At 37.5% G+C, this 25,004-nt stretch overlaps 2 protein-coding genes across 5 annotated transcripts in view; one reads left to right on the forward strand and one right to left on the reverse strand.

Moving 5' to 3' along the window:
* Positions 1-8,520, forward strand: part of B3GALNT2 (beta-1,3-N-acetylgalactosaminyltransferase 2) — an 85,748-nt gene extending 77,228 nt beyond the window's left edge. For all 3 annotated transcript variants that reach the window (XM_004712179.2, XM_045297908.1, XM_045297909.1), the window contains 4 exons: positions 1,977-2,102; positions 2,490-2,649; positions 4,292-4,348; positions 6,945-8,520. In XM_004712179.2, coding sequence (XP_004712236.1) covers positions 1,977-2,102; positions 2,490-2,649; positions 4,292-4,348; positions 6,945-7,079 — 478 coding nt within the window. In that variant the 3' untranslated portion in view covers positions 7,080-8,520. The remainder of the gene's footprint in view (positions 1-1,976; positions 2,103-2,489; positions 2,650-4,291; positions 4,349-6,944) is intronic.
* TBCE (tubulin folding cofactor E) overlaps positions 8,428-25,004 on the reverse strand; it is a 90,556-nt gene continuing 73,979 nt past the window's right edge. For both annotated transcript variants that reach the window (XM_004712180.2, XM_045297907.1), the window contains 10 exons: positions 21,246-21,322; positions 20,559-20,654; positions 18,886-18,950; positions 18,246-18,310; positions 17,625-17,777; positions 16,393-16,546; positions 14,755-14,823; positions 12,367-12,426; positions 8,776-8,867; positions 8,428-8,554 (listed from right to left, as the gene is read on the reverse strand). In XM_004712180.2, the coding sequence (XP_004712237.1) occupies positions 8,462-8,554; positions 8,776-8,867; positions 12,367-12,426; positions 14,755-14,823; positions 16,393-16,546; positions 17,625-17,777; positions 18,246-18,310; positions 18,886-18,950; positions 20,559-20,654; positions 21,246-21,322 (924 nt within the window). In that variant the 3' untranslated portion in view covers positions 8,428-8,461. The remainder of the gene's footprint in view (positions 8,555-8,775; positions 8,868-12,366; positions 12,427-14,754; positions 14,824-16,392; positions 16,547-17,624; positions 17,778-18,245; positions 18,311-18,885; positions 18,951-20,558; positions 20,655-21,245; positions 21,323-25,004) is intronic.

Below are 25,004 nucleotides of genomic sequence, written 5' to 3' on the forward strand. Positions count from 1 at the left end.
AGCATCATAGAATGCCAATTTACTAGAAGAAAGTATTCTTGTGTTGAGGGAGTACTTGAGTGGAGGCCCAATGTCCTTCTGCTACCTTAATACCAAACCTATAAATGTAGGCTCATAGATCTATTTCCCCGGAAGGTGGCATTTTATAGTTGGGACAAGTTAATATGATTTTAGAGGAATCCCGTGGGTGGGTGTAAGTGCAAATTGGGAGTTTGGGTGTTCGAACAGTTGCAATTAGAAAATGGAGCTTCTTTAAGCTCAAGGAGACAGATGGGAGTCTGGTGTAGGTGAGGGGAAAGCTAGATGAGGGCGTAAAGAGCGGGGCTGCAGCACCGAAGAAAGGAACTATTAGAACGTTTTATAGGACATACTTGCCGATTGTGAAAGTGTACTTGAGTTCGGATATTGCCCCCAGTTTAAGTTTCATCTCCTCTCCTCGTAAATATCTTTGAAATCTTATCTTTCCCCCTGTCTCTACTGCTGTGGTCTATCTCAAGGCCTTATCTTCTTCACCTGGGTACAGGCCGATGCCCTCTAACAAATCCTTCTGAACTTAACACCGTAAAGGAAAGTTTCATTACTGATGACTCTTGATTTGTCACTACCTGAATGTCCTACATTACACAAGTTTGTCTAATTGTTGTTGTTGGGGGCCATCAAGTAAATTTCAACTTACAGCACCCCCATGAGATATTACAGAACTGCCTGTAGGGTTTTGTAGGCAATAATCTTTACTGAAGTAAAATTACCAGGTCTGTTCTCCTACAGAGCCTGAGTGTGTTCAAACCACCAGCCGTTTGGTTATCAGCCAAGCACTTAGCCTTTGCACCCTTTTTATTTCTTATGCACGTAAATATTACATATGCTTTATACTGTTAATTAGAAATAAGTTTGAGAAACAATATTGTGCCATCTGATGTGGAATCACCAAACCAAAAATAAACCCACGGTCATCGAGCCAATTCTGAGTACTAGCGACCCTCTAGGTAAGGGTCTCCACAGCTGTACATCTGTAGAGGGGCAGACAGCTTCTTCTTACTCCGGAGGAGTAACCTGAGAGTTAGCAATCCAGCACCTGATCCCTAGTGCCATTCTTTTTTTCAACAAAGCTTTGCTAGAGTTCTTTTATTGAAATTTCTGTCACCTGCTTAGTTCCCTAACAAGATAAGGTTATTTGTTTTGTTTTTAACATGCACAGGGATTGTCAGTGGAAACAAGTCGATTTTTCTTGTGGTTGCTCTTAAATATTCCGCTTTTGATTTCTATATTGCCATCCTCCTTTGCTTTCTAAAGTGTTATTTATAATAGTTTAATTACTTGAAATTGTTTCCAAGGAAAAGTTTCCATATTATAACTCAATTTTTTTAAGCCATCTCTTGGTCATGTACATAATAGCACAGAGCCAGCCCATCTTATTGTACAGCACTGTTCCTGTGAGAGACCAGGTGTCACCTCCCCTACCTCCTTGGTCTATATTATTAAGAACAAGTGGAGCAAGGAGGGGGGTGGAGGATTAGATAAATGAAAACAGATCAAAGTGGAAATATTGAGAATATTTACTCATTGTGAAGAATGTCTCCACTCAGTGCCACTAAACAATGTATTGAAATTATTGAATGGAAACCTAAACATAACATTATTTTTAAATCAAATGCTACCAAGTTTAATGTTCATAGATTGGGAAGGCTGTTTGATCATTGCCCTACTTCAGCCGGATTTCTTTCTCATTGTGTTCTTTATCTTTCCCACCTTTCAAAGCCAGATTGGTACTTCTCTGTTACGGTCCTTAGCAGTTAGCATGTAGTTCATAGTAGTAACATTCTGTTAGAATAATGTTCTCCGCGTGTGCGGATTAGGAAATGGAGCCATGTCAGAGTTGTGCCGGTGCGGTTTTGAATGAGGATGTCATGGTGTTGATTTCCTTGCCATTGCGTTGTTTCCTTTGGTCACACTGATTTTTGTATCTCTGCCAACAGGACGATGGAAACAATTAATTTTGATTTATTGCTAAAGACAGATGATGACTGTTACGTAGACTTAGAAGCTGTATTTAATAGAATCACCTACAAAAATCTGGATGGACCTAATTTTTGGTGGGGAAAGTAAGTTAAACATTTTAGTCCATTGGCTTTCATGTACCTGATCAAGTATTACTTAGAATTAAGAGTGTACACTTATTTTGGAATAATTATGTGACATCTCAGGAGCCACTGCAAGAATACAACATGGACCAATGAATTGTATTTTTGTGGATTATATATACACAGGGAGATCTGATATTTTCCATTCAGAGGCTCCACAAATGCACCTGTGAAAGAATTGAATATGCCATTTTTTATATAAAACACACTGGATAAGTGCAGTTCCTTTCCTTAAGTTTCTTCCTTTCTCATTGTCTACAAGCAAATGCCCTGATGCCTTTGCAATGATATTAATGGTAGGATCTGTGCAAGACCAAGAAAAAGAAGCCAAATGATTTTTATTCTCAGTTTCAGATTGAACTGGGCAGTTGACCGGACTGGGAAATGGCAAGAGTTAGAGTATCCGAGTCCTGCTTACCCTGCCTTTGCTTGCGGGTCAGGTTATGTCATCTCCAGAGATATTGTCCACTGGCTGGCAAGCAACTCGGAGAGATTAAAGACCTATCAGGTAAATAAGAATGGTTTTACCTCAGAGTTCATTTATCAAACACGTTTCTCTCAGCTCCGTAGTCTACTAGTGAAAGCAGAGCCAGCTCATTGTAGGACAGCATCTTACTCTTTTTATATCTGGAACTCATCCCTCAACGATTAGGAGCATACTTCCACTAGCCCTCAATTCCTGGCTCTAAATTCTATCCCGCTTTTTTTCCAAGTAGTTTTTTTGCTTATCATTCACATACCATATAATTCAATAGTCAGTAATATCAAGCATTGTAAATCAGCCTTAGAACATTTTGTTCATTCTTTTTTTCTCAAGTTTTATTAGCATATCATACAGTAGTTACGTCATTTCAAGAAAAGTTGTACATCCACCACCATAATCAGTCTTGGGACATTTTCTTCATTCCTATACTCATCTTTATTAGCTCTCCATTTCCCCCCAACTGCCCCTGCCATACCCCCAAGGAACCATTAATTCAGCTACTGTCTCTGTAGATTTACTTATCTTGGACTTCATGTATAGAAAAACATTGGGGAAAAAACCAACAATAATGTGTTAGTCTGGGTACTTTAGAGAAATCCACAGAAACTCATGTGTAAGAGAAAGTTTTATATAAAAGTTAAGTGCACATCAAGAAAACATCCCAACCCAGTGCTGCCCAAGTCCACAAGTCCTCCATCTCACAAAACACACACAATGATGCTGACTGCAGGAGGAAAGCCGAATCAGTGAGCGTGTGAGCATCTCAGCGCTGGCAGGGGTCTCCACACGGCTGCTCCAGCACCCAGGGCTGCATCAGGGTAGGTCCATGTGGCTTCTCCTCGGGGATGTCTTGCAGGAAGTGAGCCTTGCCAGTTGAAGCAGGGAACTGGCTAAGGCAGCTGCACCCTGGTCCAACCATCACAAAGCAAGACCTGAGAACTAGAAAGGCGAGGCTCACCGAGCCATTTATCCCTCCGCCTTTCAATTAACCCCACATGTGTTTATCGGCCAGGTTGGCACAATAAACTACCTCAAATAACAAAGTGAAACAACCTCAAGCAAAAAAAAAGCAGAAAATACTACAAACTAGAGCAGATGTAAAATGGATCATAAGGGAGACAAATGATAAGGTGCTAAGTTTTAACTGTTGTCTGCAGTAATCTGCAATAATCCACTTTCCAGTGGATTTTCTGTGTGATAGCAAAGCTATTCATATTCCTGATCCACAGTCAGAGATTCACCAGCGCCTTAATCCACGTGTTTGTTTTTTTCAAACGGAAACAACTCTAAAATTAGTCAAAAGGGAGATCAAATGATAAGCTATTAAATTTTAACCCAACTACATTTGCCATAATCAGCTTTACAATGCTGATAACAAACAAGCTGTTCATGTCCCTCAACTTCCAGCCTACAGGTAATTGCAAGTAGAATCACTGGGACGAAGCACAGGGCTATCAACTTAACTTAGGGATGATCTCCTCATTTCATGGTGGTATGTGTGTATGTTAACAGCATCAGTACCTTTGTGTTAAGTTGAATCTACTTTGGCATTTCTTATAAGAATAATTACAAAACATTTATTACGGGATGTGGTGGGTGTGGTGTTGTCTTTATAAATGAAATAGCATTTAAATGTTGATATTTAAACTTTATGGGGCATGTATAGGGTGAAGATGTAAGCATGGGCATTTGGATGGCAGCTATAGGACCTAAAAGATACCAGGTAAGCAAGCTGGGGTGGGGAGGCTTGCCTCAGGATTGAGGAAGTGAAGCGTTCTACCTAATCTAGCAAACCATGAGCAGAAAGAATAAATTTAGGCTCTTCTAGCACCTTATCTATGTTCTTGATCTAATTGTAATCATCTACTTGGATTAATTATCTCTCACATTATGTGTATGAGTTTAAACAAAGAAAACCATTTGATAGATATTTCCTACCCACAAAGTTTTCATATATTTGATCAGAAACACTTTACAACCTAAAAACTTACTAAGAAATGAATTCACCCAAGTTTCAGGCAGTATGCCATCTAAGACTTGTTGTATAAATAATAGGTACACTATTGTAAAACAGCTGTTAAAAACTGTTGATTGCTGAGCCAAAAAGAAATATGCAGAGACCAAAACTGGAAAGTGGAAGCTCTGCCACAAAGCCAAAGCTTGCTTTTGCCTTGTGTTTCTGATGAAGTTTGAACTCTTTCAACTTCCACTTGGGCATAAGATAGAATGCCACCCCAGTGGAACTCTATAGAGCTTGGACCACAAAGCTGTTTGCTCTCAGTTTAAGGATGAACAAGAAATAAACCCAAACCTACTCGGTTGGCTTTGATGGTTTTAATCTTAGGGGCTATTTTTAATTAACTTTCTTTTAAATTGAGTATAATTGCAGTATCTGCAGATGATTCCATAGTTTGTTCATACTGACTTATTAATGGCGCACAATGGAGGTTGTTTACTGACCTGCCCTTTTTATTTAGTTTAACTTGAGGCTTGTCTTTAGATGCATTCCTACAGAGAGGATTTTCGTGGGTCTTCTCCATGTCCTTAAGTGCAGTAGCATCTGTGAGCGTTCATCCTTCCCTGGCTTGGGCCTTGAAGCTCCATGGGATGAAACAACTGCTCCAAGTCTACCCTTAGTGCAGGAAACATCTCTATTCCACCCAGACCAGCCTCCTCTCATAGTTCCGTTCTCTTGCACACCAACTGCGGGTATCAATTTCCTGAGGTCCCGACTCTGTGGGAGATTGGTCAGGCCTGGCCTCCTGCAGCCCAGAGAGCTACAGATGTCCTCAAGACACTTGTGGTTTCAGCACCTCCCCGGGCCCGTTTCTTTTCCTTTTAGCTATGCATTAAAAAGGTACTTCCAGTTTTGTCTAGCATTTTTATGTTCTTTATGTAGGGTTGCTCTCAGTATCACCTCAGTGGCAGCAGTGGGTTGGTTTTGGGTTTTAGACCCAATTTCCAGCATCCCTGCATTCTGCAAGTTACTTAGTGGTGATTTCTCTCAGCCGGTTTCTCATCGGTAAAAGGGACATAATTCCTGGCTCACGGGGTTGTTGTGAGAATGAAATGGGGTACAGGTATACCTTGGTTGTTGTGCTCAATTTGTTCCAAATTCGTGTTTGAACACTAAAAAGTTTGAGAAATGAACATATTTTCCCATAAGAAATAATGGAAAACCAAATGATTGGTTCTGAGCCCAAATATTATACTTAAAAATTCATTTTCCCAGGACATTAAGTCACTATGGAGGCTTTTAACCTTCATAAATATCACTCTAGGGTATGGTATCGCCATCAAGTTACTTATCCAAATTAACAGTAACTTTTCAGCTTCTTCGATGGTCTGCATTCTTTGTCCCATGGTTAATAATTTCACACTTTTTACTACATTAGCCACTTTAATCACTTTTGCCCCCCCCAAAAAAAAAACAAACAAACATAATGACATCAACTTGGCCAAATCAGACAAGTGGTGACCTAATTCAAATTTCACAATGATTTCTTTCTTTAACTCTCATAGTTCTGTTTTCCTCTTAGCTTTACTAACATTCTTTTGAGCTATGGTTACGATATTTTATGCAAATAAAGTGCAACAAAAGCCACACTGATGAATGTTTTAATGCACTAAGGCAAACACTATGTTGTCTGAGAGCAGCACTTGGACTGCAGTGTGGCATCACCCCTTTGTGTCCCAGGCAAGATGGAACAAGTGACTCACTCTCAGCCCTTACACGGTGTTTTCAAGTTGAACTTTCAATTTCCCCATCAAGCAAAGTTATGAACACTGAGGAGATTTTTTTCACACAACTTTGCTGTTCGAGTAATGGGAAATTCCAGCGTGAAGCCATCGGACAACCGGGCTTTCACCATATTTATCAAGCACTCGGTATAGTCCTTACAGCCTTCCACTAGAATGGTTGCTGCTGCTGTTAGTAATTCTAGAAAATACAGAACAAATTTTAAACATCAGTAAGACCTATTTCTGTATTAGGTGTTGAGCCAAGTTATACTAAAAACATGTATCATTCGGCAGTTTTATACAGCTCTACAGCTTTCATTTGTGATCCCCAAAATCCGTTTAGAGTCCTATTTGCCAACCCTTAATCCATACACACTTATTTCTGTTTTACACAACCACTCGGTACTCCCAGAATCACAAGTGCCACTCCATAAACTTCAAGTAGGTTAACATGTACTTTAACTGGGTTGTCTTTGAAATCAGTTTAGCTTTACTAGAATATAAAAGTTGCCTATATGCATGTATCTCTTACACAATTTCCTGTAACTGTCAACCACGTTTGGTTTTGTCTTTAACAGGACAGCCTCTGGCTGTGTGAGAAGACTTGTGAAACTGGGATGTTGTCTTCCCCTCAGTATACTCCGCAGGAACTCACAGAACTGTGGGAACTGAAAGAACTGTGCAGTGACCCTTGTAAATGTGAAGCAAGATGATATTGTTAATTATCAGTCTTTAAACAACAGTACAAGGCATGTAATAATAACAGTAAGTATGAGGAGAGTCTGAGGTTATGTGCCCTTCAGGATAGTTCTAGACAGTCACCTGTTAATGAATGTGGGATTTAATATTTGCACAAAATTGCCTCTTTAAAAATCAACTGGTACTATAGCATAAGATGAAGTCTTGTGTATATATTGGAAGATCTGAAAAGTACCCAATTGTTTATAAAAGAAAAAATTATAAATCCTAACGCATTGTTTCTAACAATTTATCAGTACCTATCAGTTATTATTAAAATTTGGCTACTTAAAAATTCTGTAGTAGTAACTGAGTATTTGAATTTCAACCTGGAATGAAGAATAGCTCTGTAGAGTATATGAGGGTCTTTAAAGGACAAAGAGAGCTCTCAAATGCTCTGTGATCAGCTGATTATGTACACTAGTCTCTTAAACCAAAGTTTGCGAATTTTTGAAAATGTCAGGTTTGATGGGTCTCTGAATGAAGTAGGCAACTTAAAAGAAATTGATGTAATTCTGTTTGAGACCTTGGTTTTAAAGAGGTTCGTTTGTTAAATGGGCTTCTATCCAAGATATCTTTTGCCATTTTACGTAGATGCTGAAGCTCATGGTTGAGTTCTAGAAAGAAGTTAAATATGAGTGAATATGAGTAAAAGTAAACAATTCTCAGGGGTTTTGTTCCATTGGTGAGGATACGTCTAAGTAACTGATATTTTGTAAGAATTTGTTTTGCTTTCCTTTGATCACTGCCCATTGTTTACCTAATTTATGTGAATATCGATCCAAGATGGTAATCTGTAAAAGAATATATGCCAAGTTTAACTATAGGGAAAAGCATGTGATTAATTTTTTAAGTACTATAAATGTAGGACAATTAACAAGAGCTATAATAGCATCTATGTTAAAAATAATAGAAGATGTGCATCCCTAAGTTTAAGGGACCAACCAAATAATTTTAGTAACCTTTTAAAATAGCAGTTTTAATAGAGAATTCCATTAAAACTAGTCTTTGGCAGACATTAACTGTATTCAGATTATATTAGGCTAGTTTCTATTGAATATTTAAATCCTTACAGGATGAGATGGAGTGATGAATTATAAAATAAGAAAATCATTAGTAGGTACAAAGTTTTTATTATTTATAGTGTTATATACAAACCTGGAAATGGTCTCTTTCCAATGAAAAATCAACCTTTTCTATATTAGGGCAAGTTGTTAAAACCCTATATCGATCTATATATCTATCTATATTTTTGTTGTGGTGGTGGTGGTGGTTGACAGAACGGTTTCAATAAATTCTCTCCGGGTAACTCCAGGCACAATAAACAGTCTGGTCTCTGAATTTTATTAGTTGGCTTTTACCAGCGTACTAACAGATAATCTCCATTTTCCACAGAATAAAACTGTAGTGACTGTTGGTTATTTTCTAGTTCAATTTCTCTGCCTGGCATCTAAAAGTTAAAAAAAAAAAGAAAGAAAGAAAGAATGAAGAAGAATTAGTGGAGTTGAGCCAGATCTGCCAAAACATGTCATAAAGTAAGTAATCTTAGAACCAACGAAAAGATATATAGTCACGATTTAGAATCAAAGTGCTATTTATACACTTGTAATTTAATAGCATGTCATACTTTGTAGAACTATGTTTGACTTTGTATTTTGCTGGGCAACTTACTCTGGGACTTTCATAGGACAACAGAAGTTCAGACACAGGAACTTTTAGAAGACGTGACAGTAGTCCTTTCACCTTTTGAATTGTCATGGAATCTATTTTAAGAAAAGAAGATCTATCAGTTATTTCAGATTATAGTTGACCTGTATAAAAGTTCGCATGACAAGAATGCAATAGTTATTTGTCATTTCATTGTACTGATTTATCCAAATAAATAAATAGGGAATGGTTCACCTATTGAGTGGACCACACATCCATTTAACATCACTTACTTTAGTTACTTGCTAAGATGTGGGAAACAAGCCATTATTTTTACCTAAGTGCCATTCGGTAACACTTCGTGCCATTTCAGTTGTATTTAATATTTATTACTTAACTCAACCAGAAATAATATATTCTCAGCACAGTGCAATAAATGTGTGAAGTCATTTGCCTTTCTTGTGAAGCCTTTGTGATTACTTAGAAATTACTTCGAGAGCACGGGACATGGTATCCTGATGAAGTCTCTTAACCTTTCTGGCCTGACTTGCATCTATAAAACGAAGAAGGGACAGTAAATGATCCACAAGATCCCTTCTGGCACTGCCATCTGTGACTATTACAGTGTATATTGTATTCAGCTCATACAAAAATGACTTCTAGGCATGGGAATGTAACTTAAATGAATAAATGCCTTCCCCCCCCCCCCCAGAAAATATTATGAACTTCTTTCCAAAGACAGGTTGTAGTAAACATTGGATTGGGGGTTATGAAAAATAGTTTCTCTGATGCTTTAGTTTGAGCTGCAGCAATAGCATGGTGTTCCTTACAAATATCACAATGTATTCAAACAAATATTTTTCTATCAAAATCATTTTTGTATAAGTTGTCAGTGTTTTTATGCAACTTATAATAAAGGTTACATTTATTTTAGAATAAAAATTGACTTTTCTTATTTATGTATTGAATACAGATATTTCATAAATATTTTAATGGCATTTTACGCTTTTATGCATGGATATGTGATAGATGATTTCTTTCAAAAGATTTAGGTGCACTGGTTTTCATTGTTTAAAGGGTATAACATGGTTTACTTTCTGCACACTTAGGTGGAACAATGACACGATTTAACTCATACTAGAAACAGAAACAAAGTTTCATCATAAGACAATTACAAGAAATCAGCCCACTTGCACTATTGTCTATAAAGAAAGTGGAAGCATTTTGCATATACTAATAACATTAGCATCTTTAACACAGGATAAATTCAGAAAATATGAATGAAAAATTATTTTACCTTCCTCTAACCAATGTCTAAATATGAGTGGGTACATTTTAGGCTTTATTCTATGCTTATATAAGCATACATGGGCATCAATATTACATATTGGTCTGCAAATTTGTATTAAATGATGGTACTGATTTTTAAGACCCTTTCTCTAGACTACACTATTCAATATGGCAGCCATATGTGACTATCGAGCCCCTGAAACGTGGCTCCTCTGAAGAAGCTGAAATTTAAAATGTTATTTCATTTTAACCAACTTAAGTCCCCAGTGTTGCTAGTGGACGCTCTAGATCTACTGTATTCTCCATCATAGAGTATGACTCCACCAGAATTATCCAGCCATTTCCCACTGTTAAACAGGTCGTTTTTATCTTTGTCAGGTGACAAGACAGAATATTTGCTCGGGGTATATATGTATTCTCTATTTTTGCAGAATTTACCAATTGACTGTATAAAAAGGTTGTATCAATTTCTCATTTCAGCTTTGGATATGATAATTTTCTTCATATTTTGCTAATCTGATGAGCAAAAATATGTATATGCAAATGGCACTGCAATATTTTACATTTCTCCTCTTCCTCTTAAAGGATATTTTCCTATTTTAGTAGTTAGATATTTATAGCCTGTAGCTTAAGAATTAATAGATAGGATGTTCCTAATCTACTGGTTTACTGGTGAGTTAATAGAATATAGGACTCATATTCTAAGCTGAGTAAGTGGTAATTACATGTAGTTTCTGTGAGTGATTCTAATCTCAGCTAATAAAAATCAGAATAGGAATCAAATACAAAATGGAAAATTTAATCTAAAAGAACTACAACAGCAGGCAGTTTCAAAGACAGGTGGCAGGTACACATCACCAGCAGGCTAGAACTGCATTCACGGACACACAGACTATGTACAGCCCTTAACTGATGGTATCCCAGGGCCTTTTTTAAGAAGGTCGAAAAAGGAAAGTGTAACATTTCATTGTCAATGTCTTAAATATTTCTTGGTAGTAGGTAACATCCCTCATAAATTGATTTGATGTATATCTGAGAAGTGCAAGGGAAAATACAAGTACATTCAGAGCCAATTATAAGGAAATTCCAGCCTTTTTGTACTTGTCTGTTCCTGTGAGAAGTACCTCCACTGGCAGCATTTTTGAAAACAGGATAACATAACACTTCATAATGTAACGAACAAAATGACATGTCAATTTAGAATGGAATTTAGATTGCTAGTAAGTAAAAATGGAGAAATACTGGTAAACTGAATCCAGAGAGATAAGGTTGTCAATCAGAAAGATACTTCATGAAGCACAATGAAGGCTTTTCATAAACAAGATCTTGATAGTTTAAAATCTATATAAATTTAATGCACTGATAGGCAGACAAATAGTTTGTTAGCCATTTAGAATATATTTTTCTTCAAATCCTCATAAATCCAATTTAACCAGCTTATATTTTAATTTATCTATGACTCACTCTTTTACCTTTAGAAGTCACAGCATCACACTTATTAAAAACACTAGATTATTAATATTTAATCCATTGAGTTGTGTATGTGAATTATATGTCAATAAAACTGTTAAGACAATAGGTTAATTTTTCTTTTGAATGAAAATTTAAGGTAAATTATGTTGACCTATTTGTGTTCACACCAAAGTATTTGCTTTCTCAATAAAGCTAAGTTCTGGTATAAAAAGAAAACTAAAACCAATCCTATTGCCATTCACTCTATTTTAACCTGTAGCTACCCTGTAGAACAGAGGTGAGGTTCCACCGAGGGTTACCAAGGCTGTAATTTTTAGGGACAATGATGGCCACATCTTTCTCCCAGAACTTGGAACACTGACCTGTGAGTTAGCAGCCAACCACTTTATGATTGCTACTAGGGCTCCAATTCCCGGACTGTATATATTCAAATAAAGTCCTGAAGTCGTCTTTTGTTTCCCCCAGAGAAAACAATTTCTGTGTGGCCACAAAATAACAGTGGCTGAGAGCTGTTTCAGCAGTAACTCTGGGCTGTCAGGAAGCCCCACGTGGACATACTCCAAACCTAATATGACCATCTATGAGAAAGCGCAGCAGTGGGATTGGAGAATTCCTTTTAAAAATTAAGCTATGCTCATAAACAAAGGCTTCACATTTTAATATAAGCTATTTTATAAATGAGCTGACAAAATTGAGACATTTGAACTTTGGGGGGATGAGTGATGTTAACATGACTGCATTTTACAAAAGACTAGTGAATACCCATAAGCTAGTAAAGTCTTTCAGATATGAATTAAGTATTTAAACAGCTCATACCTAGGCCATCAAATAGGATAGGCTCATTCTTCTTACCTGGTAATTGTTTCTCTATGACTTTTTGATCCAGTTGATTAGGATATTTTATATTCAGCTCTTTGAAGGAAACAATGAAAAAGATTAATTGATTGGGGAACAACTTAGTTGGCAAAATGTAATTCACAAAGATGATTCTTCATCGTAGATTGAAGAGTAGCATCTCGGATCTTAAAAGGTTGCAAGTGTCCATGTAAGATACAAATATTTGTATTGGTCTCTGCTCATACAGAGCAAAAGAGAATAAAGGTAATCAAAGGCTCCAAGAAAAACTCATGCCCAGGGCTAATGATCCACATGAAGCACCACCTTCTCCCACTTGAACTACATAGTGTCATGCTACCATGTGGAGCGTTGTGACCAACGTCCCAATAGGCTCTGGATAGAACAGAAGAATAAAGAATGTAGAAAACTCAAATCCTACAAACGACCAGACTTTCTGAAACCACATAGAGCTGAGGTTCTCAAACTTGGCTAACCACTGGAATCACTTGGGGATCCAGTGAAATTACAGATCCCTCGTTCCATGATGGTTATACCTTGGACTGCATTTCCAAACCACTGCTGCTCCAAAGAAAGATGAGGCTTTCTACTCACGTAAGAGTCAACAGTCTCGGAAACTCACGGGGACAGTTCTACCCTGCCCTATAGGGTGGGTATGAGTTGGCACTGACTCAATAGCAATGGGTTTGGAGATTTGGGGCACCTTTGCAATCTAATGAGTCAATATCTCTAGCGGGGAGGAGCCAAAGTGTGTAGTTTCACCCTCTCCCCTGATGAAGGGGGTTCCAATGACCAACCGGAAGTTTGGGCACCTAGAGACTAAAGCAGGGGTCAACAAACTGGCTCGAGAGCTCTATGTGGCTCTTTTGGTATGTACATGAAGTAAAACTGAAAAATTTTAAGGGATATTATTCAGAAAATTGTAATTTCATTTGTAAAAATACATTTATGGCTCTCATTTTTTAAGTTGTGAGGGACAGGATTTGGCTATTCCATCTCAAAAGTTTGCCAACCCCCATTCCCCCAAATAAAAGTTTGCCAACCCCTGGACTAGAACCTTCAAGATCATTGCCCTAAAATAACCTTTGAAGCTTTTTCTGTAAGCCAAGTCACCTGAGAGTAGTGTGCTCCTTAAATTAATTAAGTACATGAAACTAGAGAGTCAACATTCATCCAAAAGCAAAGATGAAAAGGCAAGCAGGGGAACAAAAGTTACATCAATGGAAACAAAGCAGAAATCATGGGAATGCTGAAAAACTAAAAATTATAACCAATGGCACATAATTTTATTAAGAATGGTTAAATTTATAAGAATGTGCAATATGAATTTTAACCTACACCCAACTTATACACATATACACACAAATATATTTTAAGCTGATTGAGTTTGAGGTATGCAAAGGACCAATGCAATAAATTAATTTTAAAGTATGTGTCAGACTCTTGTCAGTGTACTTCTTAGGGTGTCTCCAGGCCTTAAATGTCCTAACTTGCTGCCATCAAGTCAATGCTGACTCATAGCGACCCCTGCAGGTTTCCACGACTAACTATTGACAGGAGTAGAAAGCCAGTCTTTCTCCCATGGAGCTGCTGGTGGTTTTGAAATGCCAACCATGCAACTGCAGCCCAACTCAACCACTACACTACCAGGGCTTTCTAAATGTCCTAACAGGTATTCAATGGGTAACTACATATAGGAAAATGTGTTTTAATATAATTGTACTTCACGTTAAGTATCCTTTGTTTAATTTTCCATGTGACCTGATTTGTAGTGTCATTTTAATGCATGCATTGACTCAGCTTATCCAGTGTATTACTGTATTGTGTTACTATATATTTCTGAGTGATGCACACAAATGTGTAAAAGATCAATTTTAATGGTTGAAAAAAAAGGTTGACACTTTTTAAATTCAAGGACTTAAATTACACATGGTGACTCCATGTATTGCCAAATAATACCTTTGTTCAGTATAACTTGGCTTAAACCTTAATAGATGTTATTAATGTTTAAGATACCTTCTGTTGATACTTATTAGAATTACTAATAAAAACAAAAGCAAGTAACTGAACCAACATTCTGTAGCTTGTCTGACAATTTAACCATGCTTTCAAATGATATAGAGTACAAGTTCCCAAGCAATTCACAATTCATTTCACTACTCAAATAAGCCCTGTATTTATAACACTATTAAATGAGTTTATAAAGCATGAGAGTTGCCAAATGCTCAATACAAGAATTTGGATTTGTTTGCGAATTCATTAGCATGTATCTAAAAATCAAAGCCTTTAAGAAAAACAAATTTAATCCCTATTAGGTCCTCAACTATCTGTTTCAGCACCTAAGCACTTGAATACAAAGGGACTGGGTTTGACTGGCGTTCTTACTTAGTAGTTGATTTTTAAGCATAAATGGTTGTTGTGTTTTGAGTTCCCCATCTTCAGGTGCACCATATTCTGTATAAGAAGAGATAATAAAGGATAAGTAAGTGAAAAGGCACTGTACGAAAACAACTTTTATAGCTAAGTGCCAACACAGTCTCTCACGTGATAAGCCTCACAGCAGCTAGTATGCTAACCAGGGTTATGCTTTCCTTTTATGTAGCTGCTTTATTCTTTATCTCTTTGTTGGCTTTGCTTGTATTTTTAGGAGGCGTGAACAACAATCATCTATACAGGCAGAATCTCCCATAACGTGTGTATTACATTATTGTTCTCAAAAACTGTCTTGACTTAAACTAGAAAGAGGAGGCTGTAACAAATACATAAAACACCTGTTTCAGTTTCTCTTTGGGGACAGTTCCCTTCATCCCTTGTTTAGGATCTAATTCACAGAACACCTCCACCAAGTTCTAAGCACACTGCAGTGCTAAGCTGGGCACTCAACACTACTGATGTCAACCAGCACCCCCACCCCACCCCAAAATAACCTGTGTAGAAGGATGTAAGGAATCCAGCATTTTTCTTTTGCTCTAACATCTGCTAAACAATCTGGGGCAAAATTTCTCTAACTTCCCCAAGAGTGTGTGCCTTTGTCCTTGGGTACTTTCACTGAAAAACTGAGACATGCCTGAAGGACTACTTGTTTTTTTGGGGGGATGCCTGAAGGACTACTTGTTTTTTGGGGGGGGGGGCCAGATTCCTGCCCTGCACTAGCCACCCCTCACCACCCTCACCCTCACATACCCACCAGGTGATTTAGAATTCATCTAAAGTGGCCAGGAAATGGAGCCAGCTAATAGAGTAATCTGAAAGCAATTCCCACAAGCAGCTTTCCTTCCTCAAAGATAATGTCCCAGTCTGAAACATGTATGCAGTGAGCTGTATGCATAGGAAATATATAAAGGAAAATCTCATAAGTGAAATTCGGAATAATGAAGTTAAAAAAAAATGCAAAGTACATCAGGGACAATGAATCATGACATCTGGGCTTCAACGCCTATGGAAGCTGGTGGAGGCTTTGAGGAACCCCCCTGCATACCAAGTGCCTGAACTTTCAGATGTTACACAGAGTCAGCTCACAAAACAGTGATTGGGGAAATGGCCTTCCCTTGGGTTCTCTTGAGACACTAGATTTGTGTGGGGAGCATTAAAAAATACAACTACCACCTCCAACCTGGCTATTTTTAAAAATTACCTAGGTTGCAGCCAGAGTGGGTTAAATCTGAGTATATCCTCCCCTTCCTAAAGGATGGAGTGGTGCACACCCACCTCCCTGAATCTAAAGTATGTTGAGTATGTGCAAAGATTTAAGAGCTGCTTTCCCCTTCCCAAATACAAATCTCTCGCTCAGAAACCTCAGCAGAATTCCACGAATCCTTCTGCTGGGAAACTGCTGACTTACCTTCTCTGAGGGGAACTTTTAAAATCCTCTCTCCCAACTTACTGCAATAGTATTAGGATGAGTACAAACATCACAATGAAAAGAGAAAATCGGCAACAAGGAACAGTTCCTTTGATACCCAACGGAAACAGTGTGTTCCAGTTGAAAGTCCATCAAAAGAAGATGCTAGATGCTTTACTTACTAAGACAGAGGAATTGGTATCTAGGATGAGCTGCAAGAAATTCTTCATTTGGTCTATTTTTATCTGGATTTTGGTGTCCACCAGCTTTTTTCCATTCATTTCCAAAAGCTTTCCGGTAATCAAGCTCAGCTCCACGTCTCTCCTCTGGGAAAATCTATATTGATGTGAAATGAAAATAAATACAAGAAGGCACTTTCTTAATGAGTTGTTTTATGTCTTGCACACCTCACTCTAATCCTTTCACTGCCCTCCCCAAAGATCATTAAGTTGAAGGGGACAAGGTGATATTTATACTTTTCACCTTATCTTTTTTTAACACTGATAATTCAGGAGTTTATTCAAAAATAACAAATAACTTTTATTTTATGCTTCTCTCTTTGAGACTCGTTACCCATAAGCCATTTTCTACACTCTTCCCAATGCTTAAATTCCCTGAGTCAGCCAACAAAGGATCTAAGAGAAGCTGATTTGTAACAAGCAAACAACACCAAAGTGCTAGCAAATCATGGCCTTCCAATGTTATGAGGAGTGGCTGAGGTATAACGGATAAATAGGCTTTGTGGTTTGTCTTCTTTCTGCCTACATTCCCCTCAAGAAACAGAAGATTTTTCCCATTACCAAATAATAGTAAATACGGCTACACCGCAGGTCAGCACCAGGCTTTTCCTATTTTGACCAAAGAAACTTAATAGTGCCTCCTTCATAAGGAGTCAGAAAAAAACATTATTCCTAAGACATACAAAGATAGTACTTTTATCATTTGGATGGAAGTCACATCTAGTACTCTTTACAAGATTCATAAATTCTGTTTCTACTCATTCGGAGCGTAAAATCCATTTTTTTGTAAATCATTTTATTGGGGGCTCGTACAACTCTAATCACAATCCATACATACATCCATTGTGTCCAAGCACATTTGTACATTTGTAGCCATCATTCTCAAAACATTTGCTTTCTACTTGAGCCCTTGGTATTAGCTCATTTTCCCCTGCCTCTCCGCTCCCCTCTCCCCCATGAACCCTTGATAATTTATAAATTATTAATGTTTTGTCATATCTTACACCATCCCACGTCTCCCTTCACCCATTTCACTGTCCATCCCCCAGGGAGGAGGTTATATGTAGATCCTTGTAATCTGTTCCTCCTTTCTCCCTCACCTTCCCTCCACCCACCTGGTCTCGCCATGCTCACCCCTGGTCTGAGGGGCTCATCTGTCCTGGATTCCCACTCACCTCACATTTGTTCAGGGTCTTCAGCTGGCCGATTTTGGCAATGATGAGTTGGCGCACAGTCTGGGCGTCTTTGTCTCCTTCAGTCAGCGGGTTTCTCAGGCAGGACAAGGAGTGCAACCTCTGCAACTTATCGAGCTCGTTCATGAAAGACCACTGCGGTTTAAACGACAAACCAACATGTTGCAGGTGACTGCTTTCCTCGGGTTATCTGCACTAGCAACAAAAAGCAACAAGTCCCTATTTGACCTGAAAAGCACTGAGCTTGCTATGCACAAGGGCTCATAATAATCACATAATTTTATTGTATACTTGAGCCATTTAAATTGGCAAGCAGTCTGCTTAAGTGTGGACTACTTAATATTTTTTGGATTTATATGAAGAGTTTCATTCTGAGGAAGGGTTGCTCTTTCATTTGAAATCATTTTTAAAAAATCATTTTATTGGGGGCTCATAGAGCTCTTATCACAATACATGCATGCATCCAGTGTCCAGCACATTTGTACATTTGTTGCCATCATTTCATTTGGAATCTTTTGAAGCAGGAGGAGGAACCTACAAGCTCCATGATAAAAGAGGAACTAGGCAATGATACACTATGCTGCATTCTGAAAAAGCTCTTACTTGTGATATCTGGTTGTCATTTACTACAAGATACTGCAAGGAAGGAAACATCAATGTTTTGCACCCTAGAAAACAAAATTATGTTACACTGTAGACATTTAAGAAACACCTACACGCATATACACTCCCATGATTATGACATCACTGTTCACGTTGGAAACAACCCAAATGCCCACAAGTAGAGGAATGGATAAAGAAACTAGTATATAATATGCATTGCTAAAATAATAAAACATCTCATGACATGGATGGACCAGCAGAACAATATGCTGAGTGACACCAGACAATCACAAAGGACAAATGTTGTACGAGACCACTATTACATGGGTAAAAAGCAGTCAAAGACATGCGTAGCAAAGGAGGTTCCCCAAGTGAGGGAAGGCACAGGTGGGAAGATGAAGCAACAGACTAGCACGCTGACAGCTGTGGCTTGCATGAAAGAGGATGACGGTCCATAGAGAAGAGAGATTGTGGCGGAGCAGGGAGAAGAGACAGAATATGGGAGTTGGGGTTGGTGAGTGGTGTGAACTGTTGAATGCAAAGTTGATGATCATCTGAAATATAAACCCCTACCTAATTCACTTAGAAAATATACAGTAGCTAAAATATTAGGGAAATACTTGAAACAATTTTATATTACCAATTCCAGCATCCGGAAAATGTATAGAAGACAGTCCGGTGTCAGAGAGGATTAGTTGTTCTAATCTGAAATTAAGAAATGCAAGTTTTATTAAATATAGCAATATAAAATGCTATAGGCTATGAACCAGGTTTATTTTAAAGTATTTTTTCCCTATATTTAGGGATTTTTATCTCATTAAATGCTTAAAACCCATAATATCCATTTTAAGGCATGCAATGTGGGCTCTTTATACTATAGCTATCCTATATTCTAATGATTCTACAGTCATCTAACAAGTGCTAGTTAACTGGCTTCTTACGAGGGAAGGGGAAACAAGGGGGGGGGAGAGACATGGTCCTATAATCCTAAAGTTTAATTAATAGAGAAAATAGGATGTAGAACTATGTTTTAAAGGATGGAATGATAGATCAGAGAGCAGGAGACCTGCATGACAAAAAGTATGTGCAGAGAAAGAGGATGAAGATGTCACTGTGCACAGGGCATGTGTCTTTTAGGGTTGAGCCTTGTCAAGTGAAGAGGGAAGGGTCTAGAAAAAGAGAATGATAAGAACAGAGACATGGGGACGGAAGAGCCCAGTTCTACAAACAGAAATGGAAAGGAGTCTAGTTTGGTAGAAATACAGGGTTCATAAAAGGCACTCTGAGGCCACATCATAAGACTTCAATACAAGCTGTATCTCCCAGGCAATACACAGAAGCATATTGTGAACGGAAAAGTGACGGAGCTGACCTCAAGCAAGTGGCAGAGTGGAAAGAGGGAACCGGAGGCAGAAATTCTAACAAAAGTATAGGTAGAGGGATCAAGCATTTCAGGAAACTAATCTAAAGGACTCAGATGCTATAAGGATGTACAGGCAATGAAAAAAAACCTTAAATTGACAAAAACTGATAGTGCTTGTAATCAAAATAGACACAGCACTAGAATCTAGTCCAACTATAGTTAAGGGGAGGGGTAAATTATTTGGGTTTGGGTGGATTTGGGATACCAAGCAGAGCATTAATGTTAAGCTGCCTAGCAGGCATTTAGAAACTTGGGTCAGAAGAGAAATAAGAACTAGAGCTATAAATCTGATATCATTTACATGGAAACAAAAAAATCTATGGCCCAAGATCTAGAAACGAAAGAACCAAGAAAAGATAGTCATAGGAAGATGCAGATAAATAAGCACATTAGAAGAAAACTGGTAGAAGGTCAAGAAAAGAGTTTTAGAGGAAAAACTAGATAACCGTATAAAACATGGACTTTAAATAAGACAATGACAATCGGGTTTATCTGTGGCCTTTTCATAACAGGGTAGTGATGGTAGAAACAGCTGGAGAATGAAAATGGGACACCAGTGAGAAAACAGTGATCTGAATCCATAGTTTCGGAAGTTTAGCAGTGAAAGATGGAGCAGATAAGGTAAGAGCTCACCAGTATGGCAGGGGAAAGGAAAGTAGTTTGAGAAATAGAATACATTTAAGCAGAGAGCAAAGAACCAGTAGAGAAAAAAAGCAATCACAGATAAAAGGGAGAAAAGGTATCCACAAGGGCCTAATATTCAGAACTATTACAATTAACAATAAAAAGACAAATAATTCAATTTTAAAATGAGCAAAGGGTCTGACATGTCTTCAAGGAAGATACATAAATAATCAATATACATAAAAAATGCTTAGGAGTAAAATTACCTGGGCAGATAGGCTATTAGAAATAGCTGATTTTCATCAATTAATTGATTACCCGAAAGGTCTAATAACTTGACCATTAGTAGCACATCAGTTGGCCTGTGTGGAAAATGTAATTTTTCAACATGAATTTATTATTTTTTTCAAAAATAATTTCATATGCCTGTATATAAGTGAAATCATTCTTATTGATAAGATTTAATATAAAAATATTTAATATCATTTGATTTTAATTTTGAGAATTTGTAATAAATATAGCCACACTTAAGTTTAATGAACAATAACTAAATTATATTAACAAAAGAGAGATGAGTCAACAATATAATTACAAGGTCAAGTTTTTACATATACTTGGTATACTGACCTTAGACAATGCTAATTAAAAATTCAAGATTTCATTGTTATAGCATATTCTGTAGAATATCCATTTAGAAACAATAGTGATTATTTATTTATCTAAAACAAATCAAATTTCAACAATATTTAAGTCTGAAATTTCAATCTGATTAATTTTTCTTTGATTAGAATCAATTAGATATGTTAAAGTTTACATTCTAATTTTTGAAGACTATAAGAATCATTTCTTAAAATTCTTATTTGCAAATACTATAAAAATGAATGTTCGGTATAATTGTAGCCACTTATTTATCCAAAATAACTGATGGGTGCTTCTTAGTAAGCACCTCTTACCTTTCTGAAATGAAAATATCGTCGGATTCAAGGTAAAGTTCCTCAAGGACTGGCCACCCACGGGCACACAGGAGCACCTAGGAAAAGTATCGGCCTCTGTTGACTGCTTCTTCTTATGTCTTTACTACCATAACCTCCAAATAAATTCAGTTTAATTACTGTTTAGAAATAAAGTACCTCATAGAAATCTCATTGCAGATTCTAGCTCAGGAAAAGGTGTGTTTGGTGAGAAGGTGATAAAATCTTAAAGGGCCACATTAAAAAAAATCATTTTAGTGGGGGCTCTTATAGCTCTTATAACAGTCCATACATCAACTGTATCAAGTAAATTTGTACATATGTCCCATCACTATTTTCCAAACATTCACCATCTATTTGAGCCCTTAGGGTCAGCTCTTTTTTCCGTCCCTCCACCCACCTGGTGACCCCTTGATAAGTTTTAAATTATTATAATTATTTTCATATCTTACATCATCCGCTCTCTTCCTTACCCAACAGTTACTGTTGAAAGGGACACATTTATAAGAGATTGTTTTTATTTTATATTATTTGCTTAATCAAGGAAATTGGTGTTAAGTATCTTCTCTCCATTCTGGATGCCAATTTAGATTTGAAAAAGTAACAATGAGAACAAAATGTCTCAGCAAGAATTTCTAAATTTTCTCACTTACGCTTTGCTGCCACCTCTACCACCTAACTGTCTGTCTGCCTTCCCCGCTCTAATAGTAAGCCTGAAGAACTTACAACAGAAGGCATACCAGAGGCAAACAGCCGATTCTGCCTACAGGGCATTTAATTCCAACTGATGTCTTTGTGAATTTCACAGATCAAGAATATTGTTGGCAATATGGTTATCTGTACCAGGTTTTAAACTGGAATATTCTGAGTATGTATGAAATTGGTAAAATATGAGTACTTGTGTATAAGCCAAGTTTTCAGCACATTTTTAATGCAGCTTTTGTGGTAAAATTAGGTGCCTCAGCTGATATTTGGGTCAGCTTATACTCGAGTATATATGGTAAGGGTTTTTTTGAGCCCAGCTAAAAACAATTAATAGTAGATTTTAGTGGCTAAACTTTATACAAAAAAAGGATATGAACCTAGGATTGATGAACCTCAGCAAGTAGAACAGGGTTTCTGCAGGGTAGTGTCTGGGGGTGGGGGGTCGGGGGGTGTAAAAGAGCCGATGTCAAGGAGTTCAAGAAGGAAGACAATGTTTTGAAACTGATTGTGGTAGTAATTGTACAATAATGCTTAGAACGATATGATCTCTGTATTAGCTCATAACAAAATGGTTTTGGAATAATAAAAAATTTTTATATAATAGACGAGAGGGAAATATGCCTACCATATAACAAGCTCAGGAAGATCTCAGCAATTAGAGGCTCCAATATCCTGCACTTCCTGGTAGCCAGAAATTCAACTTAAAAGCTAAGCAGACCCAATTTTCTTAAAGTAGGGAGCAGCAATGCCTGCTAACAAAATTCCCCTTTACAATGGGATCAGTAGTACGAGCCACTTTGGTGAGCCACCCTCCCCAGCACAGTCAATTCTGTCCAGCCTCTGAGGCATCCCAGCCAGTCAAGCCTCTTACCTCACTGGCCTCTGTGGGCATGGTAGATATCAGATTGCATGGGCAGCGTGGTGCAGACATAATCAGTACTCAAGCTTCATTTTCTCCATTGTCTCACTCTATCCTGCTTTGTTCTTCAGTGCCCTCTATATAACCTACTTCCCATATAGCATATATGTACATACTAAAACACTAACAGAGGAGCAGGAATCCAACACACTAGGTGGTTTCATTTTTTATTTTCTTCAGGTTTTGTACTTTTATTCTAATACATTTATTATTTTTTTTCTAGTTCTCTTGCACTTCCTCTTCTGGTGCAAACCCACCCTTCATCCCGAGAATACGTATTTCCACCCAGGCAAAAACAGGCCGGTTGTAAGAGCCCCCAATAAAAGTATTTTTAAAAAAAACAAACAGGGGAAAGGGGAGGAGGAAGGGAAGGAGGGGCGGGGGGGAAGGAAAATGAGCCGATTCCGGGAACCCAAGAGGCAAGCGAATTTTGGGAATGATGAGGACAACAAATGTATAGATGTGCTTTACACAATTGATCTATGTATTGTGATGAATTGTATGAGCCCCAATAAATTGATTTTAAAAAAACAACAAAACAAACAAACAAACAGGCAGGCCTGCAGATTCTGGAAATCTCAAACAAAACCTTCCACTGAGGGCACAGACATGTACACATTCATGCTTGCCATAGCAACAGAATTCCAGCACCCACATCCAAGCAACAACAGAGTCTTTTGTCCCACTTTTACCTTACACATCTACCAATTATTTCTTTCTGCTCTCTTTCTTTTTTCCTAGTGAAATATATTCCCATGAAACCTATTAATTGTGATTACCTTTCTCAAAATAATTCAATTATTTTTTAAAATCTGTTGGCCTACATATCCAGACAGTTGATAATTGTTATCATTACATTTATTTTATTCTCTTTTCTTCCACCCCACTTTCCCCACATACAAATCTATTTCCCTTTTTCTCTATTTCACCATCGTATATTTTTCAGCTCCTACTAGACCTCTCCCACATCACTAGACTGAGCCAATCACCTAGCCCAGCAGTTCACACAACACTGATAACTAACTGTACCATGATGCCAAGGAAACAGCAGTTAACGACCATAACCCCCACCCCCTCAAATCATGAAAACAAGCACAAACAGCCAAAAATAACTCAAAACCAATAGAATACTTTTAAGAAGAGGTCCTGGAACTACCAGAAACAAAATTCAGAAGAAGAATATTTAGATATTTTAAAGAGATGTGAGAACAGTCATGAGAACAATAAAAGAAATTGAAAGAAACTTAAAAGGAATCCAGATGATAAACAATGAGATAATAGAACTGAGGAACATAGGTAAAAAAAAAAAAACCTTGAGGAATGGTTTGTAAGAAAAGGAAATTGAATCAGTGACCTTAAACAATCATTCTGATAATAATCGATAGCAAGCAATCAACAAAAAAGCAAAAGAAGCAGGAAGGGAAAAAAAGCATGAAAATGATGTGGGACACAACGTATGTCTCATTTGGATCCTGGATCAATAAAGCAAATGTTTTGAGAATGATGAGGGCAACGAATGTATAAGTGTGCTTTACACAACTGACGTATGTATGGATTGTGATAAGAGCTGTATAAGCCCCCAATAAAATGATTTTTTTTAAAGATCCTAGATCAAGAGAGAGAAAATAGTATGAGAAGCCTGGAAGAAACTTTCCCCAACATCACCAAAAAGTAGAAAATAACTATTCAAGCAGCTGAGACAACTCCCTAATAAGATAGATCCCAAAAGAAAATCCTTCAATTTCAAGGTAAAGGAGGGAATCCTGAGGGCAGCTAGAAAACACACACACACACACAGTCACCTACAAAGAAAAACCAATTAAGATAAACTCAGACTTTTCAGCAGAAACTATGCCAGCAAGAAGACAAATGGAGTGAGCTATGCAAAATTCAGAAAGAAAAAACTGCTAACCAAGAATCCTGTATCCAACAAAATTAATACCTCAAATATTTGGGAGAAATGTATTTGCAGACAAGGAAAAATTAACAAGACCAGCATTACAAAAATATTAACCATATCACTCTGGACAGAGAACCAATCACACCAGACAAACCTGAGAGCATCAGACAGGATAACACCTCCCAGAAACAAATACAACAAAAGCAATTCAAGACAA

The sequence above is a fragment of the Echinops telfairi genome, unplaced genomic scaffold (assembly GCF_000313985.2).
Source record: "Echinops telfairi isolate 266 unplaced genomic scaffold, ASM31398v2 ScPeMD7_7424;HRSCAF=8462, whole genome shotgun sequence".
Lineage (NCBI taxonomy): Eukaryota > Metazoa > Chordata > Mammalia > Afrosoricida > Tenrecidae > Echinops > Echinops telfairi.